This window comes from Sycon ciliatum, chromosome 7 (genome assembly GCF_964019385.1).
Source record: "Sycon ciliatum chromosome 7, ocSycCili1.1, whole genome shotgun sequence".
Lineage (NCBI taxonomy): Eukaryota > Metazoa > Porifera > Calcarea > Leucosolenida > Sycettidae > Sycon > Sycon ciliatum.
Window position 1 is genome coordinate 31,925,475 of NC_088649.1, and position 9,389 is coordinate 31,934,863.

A 9,389-nucleotide genomic window follows, 5' to 3' on the forward strand; every position below is an offset into this window, starting at 1 on the left:
CAGGTGGGATTCAGTACTAGGCAGTAGTGGAACGTGAGTGGTAGTCTTTGCCGATTTTTGAGGGTATCCTGGATTTGGTTTGCAGCGCTGTGCAAATCGCTTGCTGCGGAGGTCCTAGCACTGGATGTTGTATCAAAGGTACGACCTCGTAGCACGCCCTAAACCTAAACAAATTCAAAAATTGACTTGGGTCTGTAGGAGTCTGTGAGAGAACGCCCACTCCTGCCATTGTGACAGATTCCAGGGCCACGTTGAGGGACCCTATCCCACCACCCATGGCTGCTTCTGGACTTTTGTTTTTGCTTGGATCCCGTGCAAAAAATGCCATTCAGGGTTCGGCCGTCTGCCAAATGCGTGCCGGCGAAAATCAAACGCTGCTAGTCTTGGGGAATACTCTCTTTGTCTTGGTCAGCAGCCTGCATGTCGTCGTTCTCATCAGCTTCGGCAACACCACCGGTAGTATACATGTAGGTAGCGGGTCGCTTGGAATCGCCATTGGAGTCTCCAGTGTGTGCCGTGCGGAGAGAAGGGTGATCCACGCTAGCACCCTGACTGTGCTGCAGGCTAATAAGCAGGGCCAAGCCCAGGATGGCAAGAAACATGATTCTCATCTTGAAAAAAAAATGAATTTACCGCTGCCACCAATTTGTAGCGGGCCGCAGTCGCACGGAGCTGCAGCAGGTTGAGCCATGGGGGTCTGAGAAACGTGTAAAGTAACGAAGTTAGGTATAGAATGAAACAAAATGAATTTACCGCTGCCACCAATTTGTAGCGGGCCGCAGTCTCTCGGAGGCAAAAATACACAAGGGTCTCAGTGAACACACTGTAACTGACAATTAAAAGGTAACTATAACTGGCAATGAAATTAACTATAACTGGCCATGAAATTAACGGGCTCAAAAGAATCGTTAACAGCAGCTTTAATGCACAGGCAGACTCCGTATGCTAATGTACGGACGGGGATACGCTTACGTATGGGGATACAGTACGGGGATATGCTATCCTCTAAACACTATACACTATACGCTTTGAAGTCACCAGCGTGCCAACGCTACTCACGGACAGAATGGGCAAGAAAATGTGAAAAAAATGTAAATGCATATTTTTGGCTCCTGGGTGGCTTGCACACCGTGGCACTATGCCGGAATTTTGAGTTGTTTCCGGCCTGGAAAGCCTGTCAGTGTGGCGCAAGAACTTTTACATCATGTCCGGAGGGCCACCATAGTGGCGGGAGTGTGTGGAGAAATTTCCACTCAAATCCATTGAGAGACACCAAATTTACGGTCAATTGAATGCCATATGAAATTTATTGTCAAGTCTGCAGGAAAAGCTTCATTTCACAAGTAGAGAACAAGCAACAACTCCATTGATGTGAATGTGAAAATCGATTATGAAAAACATTTGACTTCGTTGATGCATGATGATGACGGCAGAGTTAGTTCTTTTTATTGCTTTATTAAAATTGTTGTCAACGCGGCGATTATTCAACTTCATGTGTGCTTCACTTTTCCATTTTCAGCCATAAAAACCTGCGCAGGCCTTAAAATCTACCACAGCACAACGCGTGCCCATGGTTGGAGTGGCTTAGCTTCCTCGTATGCTGATGCTGAGAAACAGTGCCAAGGTGGTGGAGGGTTTCAGCAAGTAAATTTGGCTTTCTCGCAGATGCAATTTAACCAAGATACACTCGACTGCCTCGCAGGAGCGACTAGGCGAACATGGTTTAAGGATCATCATTCCATAGGGTACCCAGACAAAGCTATAAGATGGGAAGGTGCTGATGCGAAATTTCGAGCCCTCTGCATCTCCCTTCACTATAGTAAGTACATTTGTATGTTTATGCTTGAATCAAAGTGAATACACTTCCTTTTAGGTGGGGAACAGCTCAAAGTAGGCCTGCTATTAAGCCTATTTTTCAGGTTTATTGAGTTTACTAAGGATATTATTACTTGGTCCGCTCATCTTTCAGCTTTGTTTATACGCCGCTAGGGTTTACCGGGTGTTAGCGGGAACGGACACGATTTACGTTTTTTTTGTTTTGTTTATATGTCGTCAAAGCTCACTAGGCAGCTCATTTCTTCCCAATTTTGGTTAGTAATAGGCACTTTGCCCCATTTTTTCAAATCGCGTTTTTTGGTAATCGATGGTGGTGGGTATCACAAGGTCACACAGAACATTTTTTTGAAATCCACACTGATACCACTCAGATATGAAGGGTTGAAGATAGGCAATTGCATAAGGCGAAATCAATACAATTTGTGGCACCAACAGCATCTTCAAAGTATTATCAGTGGATATAGTCACAAAACATCAGAGTGTTTTTTTCAAGCACACATCACTCACTTACACCAACAACTTTGCGGTCACAATTGCCGTATTCTTGACTATTCTGCGGTCACAATTGCCGTATTCTTGACTATTCTGAACTTTGATCTGTATTGTTTCGATCCATAATCACTATAGCAACTCCATAGCAACCCATAACAACGCCATAGTAACCCATAGTAACAGCTTCAGTTTGTTGTGAAATGAACTGATAACGACATACTGGCAGGCTCCTGCGGGTACTAAAGCGTAAGAGCTATAAAGACATTCTTCTGGCACAAAACAACAGAGAACTTCCACGTTGTACGCCGTACACCGCAAGGGTAAGTACGCGCGCGCACGTGTGTGCGCGAATTACTGCACAGGACACAGTCATGCCACTTCAAGTGATTCCAAATTGGCAAGAAGTTCCTCAGGACCTCTGTTGGTGGCTTCTTTCCATGGTGTGATATCTGCCTCCCTCTCATTCAACTGCTCCATGCAGCAGTCATGAATTGCCTGATGGTGAGCTTTGAAAGTTTGGTGAAGCGTGCCTGGCTGTGTATATCAAAGCATCCCCTCATCAGAGGGTTTCTCCAGCAGCCACTGTGCTTTTTGATTGTTCGTAAACATCAGTAGGCCTTCCAGCGCAACCGTGTCAAAACTTGGCTTTCAGTACGCTTTGAGAATTCACCCAGGTAGGACGACGCATCGTCGTTCTCCTCCGCCTAAAGCGCATACTTCTCAGTGCCTACGTCCATAATGTCTCCTTGCGCAGCGCTGCGCAAACCCTGGTAACTCTACTGTTTCCGAATGGAAAGACGACGCTGAAAACGATAAGCAACGTTTCAAACGCGATCAAACAACAGTTCTTTGTGAAAATACTCTTTGCTGGAAGTGTACGTGATCTACAAGTCGCAAAAATGTACGCACTATGACGTATGCGGGATCTACTGAAAGCTGAACGTCAGAGCAACACGATACGCCGAACTATCAGCCCGTACAACAAAGCATAGCGCGTACCTGTACAGGTTTGCGCGTACCTGTACAGTTTTGCTGGTGCTACGCAAGTACGCACTCTCACCTTAGCAAAATTTGACAGGTCTGGTCACGTGACTGAAGTGCCTAATAGTAAGTTAGTTTACTGAAAGGTCTAGCTACAGTTCGAGTGGATTTTGAGAGCGACGGGTGGGTGATTCTGATTGATACAGCGCCGCATCAAAATAGATAATCTTGGTAAGCTGTGCAGGCAAGAGCAGCGCAAGCCACAATAAAGTAATCGGCTACTCGGAATCAGCTCCATTTTGCTGAACGGCCAAGATCGCTCACCTCAGGGATCGCTCGTCAAGCTGAGATCTCAGCTCCCTTACCTCCAACTCAACGCTCGGAGTATCCAGTGCGTCGTGGAGATTTGCAAGTACTGTACGCGTCGTCGTCGTCGTTCAAAATAAAATCTTGCAAAGAACGGCGTCTGATTTAAACCACACAGGCTGTCGTACTGCCCACGCGAAGTCCTATAGAAAAGGCGACCGTCACTATCGACTTCTGATCACTTCAAGTGCACGCGTTCGTGTCCAAAGTCTAAGTTCATATTGTCGAAACATAAGCGACAATATTGCTGACGCGGACCAAGTATTATTATTTCTCCTTTATTCACTTCTTTCGAAGGCGATAAGCCAGACCCACCGGGAAAATATTTCCATGGGTGGGACAGCAAAAAGAAAGTGGAAAAATAAAAAGCTAAAAATCAATGGGACAAGAAATAGGGGAAGGAATAGGGGAAAGAAGAGGAAGAAAGGAAAGATCCTCAATTGTGGCTCCGAGGTCCTCCAGCAAGGCATTGATGCGTTTTCCCGTTGGGGACATAAGTGGAGGATCAAATGTGAGCCCTCCAAGACGCAGGCTAAGTCTATAGGCCACCATCGCCAGCCCTGGGAGCTCCCTCGAGCAGCATTTGATGGCACACCAGTCAGTGAAGAGAGTCGGCTGAAACTCCTGGGAGTCACCTTTGACGACAACAAGAGTACATAACCCCCTGGAGTGTGCAACTCGACTATGGGTGCTGTCAAGAGTACATAACCCCCCCAGAGTGTGCAACTCCCACATACCCTGCTGTCCCGACAGAATTTCAAGTTGACGTCATTATTAATGACGCAATGCTCCTTGCACCAGTGATTTACAACATGTGTACGGGTGTCAACGCATCACACGTTTTTCTTTGCAATAATTTGTACAGGATCGATCGGCTTCGGTCAACCACAGGTTCCGGATTCGTCTGATAATCCGTGTACAGTGCGCATTGCATCATCAAAATGACGTCAACTTGAAATTCTGTCGGGACAGCACCCATAGTGGAGTTGCACACTCTGGGGGGTTATGTACTCTTGGTGCTGTCCCGACAGAATTTCAAGTTAATGGCATTTTTATGATGCAATGCGCACTATACACGGATTACCAAACGAATCCGAAACCTGTGGTTGACCAAGGCCGATCTGATCCTGTACAAATTATTGCAAAGAAAAACGTGTGATGTGTTGACACCCGTACACATGTTGTAAATCACTGGTGCAAGAAGCATTGCGTCATAAATAATGACGTCAACTTGAATTTCTGTCGGGACAGCAGGGTATGTGGGAGTTGCACACTCTGGGGGTTATGTACTCTTGACGACACCCTGAGCTACTCCTTCCACCTCCGCTCCCTAGTTTCCCGTGCTAACCAGCGGATTGGCTTTCTGAAGCGAGCATCTCCCATTCTGGACACTGAGAGCCGCCAACACGTCTACAACAGCTTTGTGCGACCCACACTCGAGTATTGCCCCTTAGTGTGGTTGGGCTCACCATCGTCCCATCTTAAGAACCTGGACCAGATCCAGCGAAGGGCCCTCCACATATCGGAGCAGGTACTTGGCTCCCTAGCCTGGCAATTCGTCGCCTGGTAGCTGCACTTGTCTATACCTACAAGCTCCGCTATCTGGATGCATCCAGCCCTCTGAAGCAGATGCTGCCCAAACCAGCCACTCACCATGCCCCCAAGACGAGACCTACCCGTCAGTCTCTCCAGCTGCAGGATTCCCATCCATACCAAATGACAACTGGCCTGCCTGCCAACACCTGGAACGGCTGCTTTCAAGGATTCCCTGCTTGCATGGATGCAACGTGGAATGCCCTGCCACCAGACCTGTTCCACCACCCACCTGCCCAGCCCCACATGCAAAGCTTCAAGAAAAGGTGTGCCATCATCTTCTTGCTCAGGACTGGCTCTCTGCTACTTATGCACTTTGAATATGCTCGCCAACGCTTTCCCTGTTCTTGTTAGTGTTCAGCTGCCTAGCTTATAACCCTGCTGCCATCATCACCAATATCCTGATTCTCATGCACATTTCCCAGAACCTGCTATCCATCGCAGTCCCCATCACCAGGAGCACTGTGCTCTTCTATCTCAGAGCTCTCTCCCTCTCTCCCTCTCTTTCTCTCTCTCTCTCTCTCTCTCTCTCTCTCTCTTTCTCTCTCTCTCTCTTTCTCTCTCTCTTTCTCTCTCTCTCTCTCTCTCTCTCTCTCTCTCTCTATATATATATATATATATATATATATATATATATATATATATATATACTCAATCTGCGGACAGAACTGTTTCGTCCTTTGTGGACTCGTCAGCGCAGCACAGAGGAAATGAGGCCGAACCTGATAGCAATGGAAATAAAAATTTCCAATCGGCCCGAACGTACCTGTATATATATATATATATATACACACAACAACAAGGTTGTCAGTTTCATAACACTAAAAGCTTTTCACCCATTTTCATCAGTAGATTCATGGGAATGAGCAAGAACGAAAACGAAGCCAGAATTTATACTGGGGGTGGAGAATCAGCAAGAATATTCTTACGCGCCTCAAGTTCACACTTCACTACCATAAGAATGTATGGAGCAGTGGAAAAATGCGGGAAACAACACATGAGGGGAATGCAGTACCAGAACAAACACGTGATATATATATATATATATATATATATATATTTATTTATTGCTCTCTTTCTCTCTCTCCCTCTCTCTTTCTCTCTCTCTCTCTCTCTCTTTTTCTCTCTCTCTCTCTCTCTCTCTCTCTCTCCCGATAATTATTAGCTCCCCGTTTTCTTTTGATGCGTTTGCTGTGCAGTGAAGCCGAGACCCTAGGTCGGTGGAGCACATCAGACCCCGTCACCACGTCCACGATTCATGCCTGCTATGTTGCACCGCTGCTTTGCATGTCATGATTGGAAGCTGTGGCCTTATTTTTAAAAAAAAGAACCTCATCCTGAACTCCTCTATTATTGCTGTATGTGCATCGCACGGCCCAAGTCTACTGAATTTACTAATGTCAGTATGATCAACATTGCTTGTGGGGCTTCCAGGCGTAACAAAGACCTACCACGCGACAAAACAGAGAATACATCATCGGAATACCGCTCACGACAACTAGCACTGCCCGACAGGTGATACTTGATTGCCGAGGTACTGTTTCCCTGACCCGACGACTTGGCCGTTGTCACCTCCGATCCTGCCGCTTGCCAGTCTTTCCTATTACGCCCTGCGTCCCTGCAATTCCGGTTGCCTCGGTCGACATCAGTGTGCTGCTCCACGTTCAGTCTGTCCTGCTTCCGGGACTCGAACCAGGGACCTTGCTATTCGCGAGCAATGTTCTAACCAACTGAGCTACAGTATGACTCTTGTCCACATTGATGGTAAATCTATCCTTCTTCGATCAATCCATATCTGGCTTGCATCATACTGGCAACTCACACAAATCAAGGGGGCCCTCGGCCATTCGCTTGATATCATGGGGAGCGCAACAAACTATGTCCACTGCGAGCAAATACAAATTGCAATTTCAAATTTGGTATGGTGTAGTGTGGTATGTTGTAGTGTTTGGACTTCACGGAGAATTTCAAAGTACAGGTAAAACCTGCTCCAAAGACCACCTGGACTCAGCGACCACCTGCTGTGGACGACCGTATTTGTCTGTCACCGTCCGTTTCACGTACATTCTGACTCGCATTCTGCGACCACTCGCTCGACGCGACCGGCTTACAACTGGTACCGATTGCCAGTTCAATGACCACTTCAAGACTTATGTTGAGCCAATAAAAAATGTAGAAAGGAAACGGACATTTTTGCAGTTTCCATAATCTTGAACTTTCCGAGTTGGAAGGCTGTCGGTTAGCGCTACGGAGATGTGTTAAAGCTAGGTGTCAGTACGCCGAATGTCTCAGTACTCTGTCAGTTTTGTGCCTAGTTGTTGCACTTTCTGACTGTATATAGTATCTGGTTACAGTGATGGAGAGTTACTCTTAACTCTTATCCATATGTCCTTTTCCTTTCACTATATTGTCGTTATCGTTATTTTCTTTCGAGATTTGTGTCGTTCTGAACTAGATAATTTCCACCTTGCCATGAGTGTTGTCATCTTATTATCTTTACGCTATTTAAGTTTTAGTCTTCCCAACTTAAGCCATTTCCTGTTCAATCCTTGATGAGAAGGTACCGAAAACATTCGGATGCTTTATGACAGGTGCCTTATTTTACTGGATGTGTGTGTTTGCGTGGATACTTGCGACCTAATACTTACCTTCGTTTTTTAAATTAAGTTGAAGACACCACTGCGTTATTTTCTTCCTATGCAAGTCGCAACTCCGGTTTGGAGTTGTTTTTCATCTCTCTTTTTCTTTCCCCAATAGTTGCTGCTACACTCACTGATCAATAAGGACAGACATACAGCATTCCCTCACTAGTGGGACCATTTTTATTAGGCTAGGGCCTGTTTTGGAGTTCCCACTCTAAATAAAGAATACAAACAACAAACAAACAAAAAAACTGCAGCTGTGTTTATGGTTGATAAATATGGTGGTAAAGACACACCTGGTCATATGGCGGTAAACACACGCCTGCCCACACATGCTCTCTCTCAGCTGCAAAGTTCTGGCACAGAGCTCTCCTTCTCACCACCACCACCACCATCAGTTCATGCCTGGCGCCTAGTCGTTGCATGGTTGGCGGTATCCACCATAGCAAGCTGGTACATCAAGTAGTGCATGGCACATAAAATATGACACAGCAACGACATAGCTTAATTGCAACGTATCTTGTTCTTGTTTATGCTTAGAGAGCGTGTATGAGCAGGCTTGTGTTTATCACCATATTGCCAGGTGTGTCTTTACCACCATATTTATAAACCTTTTTTAAATTTTAACTGGTTTTGAGGGAAAGAGACAAATGGGAAAAGTCTGAAGAAAAAATTGACTGTCACCACCAGGACTCGAACCAGGGACCCTCGCTTGTAGCCAGCGATGCTCTAACCACTGAGCTATGGTGTAGTCGTCATCCAAGCAGAGACCGTTCAACGTTGTCTTCAGACTTCGTAACTCACACTTCCTGTGAATCCACACAAAAATTACTATTATTATTACTATTTTGTAGTCTTCATCCCAGCAGAGACCGTTCAAAATTTTCTTCAGACTTCGGAAATCACACTTCCTGTGAATCCAGGACGCAGCTCACACACTTCACGTACTAACTAGCACGCGGGGAGGGGGGGGGGGGGAGGTTCCTCACTAAACTTTTTCGATCGTTGAAAATTATCGATAATGCTGGATAGCCCCTTATGCAGTGGCCCGGTGAATGTGAACTACTGTAAGAGTTGAAAGTGTGACGAGTCTAATGTTTATCGATGTGCAAAATGTCTTACTTTGCGGGCACAAAGTCTAACGACCTTGCCAGCAGGCCCAGCACACACATGTCGTATTAGTTCTCCAGCACAGAGCTGAGAAGGAATGTGTAGCGTTTCCAGATTTTATTGATGGATTCTTTCTTGTTAATTGAAACACTAGACTTTGTGTCCCGTTAGGGATTCAACTCTTACAGTAAGCCATGTCCACCAACTGGCATGTGATGAGTCGTAGCACAACTCCAAGCTCAACCAGCTTGAATTTCTCCTCCGATGATGACCTACCCCTGTGTCTACATGTCTTACTGTCATACAGGACGCGACATCGATCGTTCGTCTCTCAAGCTCACGTTTAAAAACAGAGGTGAGTGCGAGTAA

General features: G+C 45.9%; 1 protein-coding gene across 1 annotated transcript in view; it reads left to right on the forward strand.

Annotated features, from left to right (window-relative positions):
• The window catches only part of LOC135821841 (uncharacterized), a 40,704-nt gene extending 31,315 nt beyond the window's left edge, over positions 1–9,389 (forward strand). Inside the window, exons 7-8 of the mRNA XM_065334839.1 lie at positions 1,520–1,819; positions 9,328–9,389. Of these exons, the coding sequence (XP_065190911.1) occupies positions 1,520–1,819; positions 9,328–9,389 (362 nt within the window). The remainder of the gene's footprint in view (positions 1–1,519; positions 1,820–9,327) is intronic.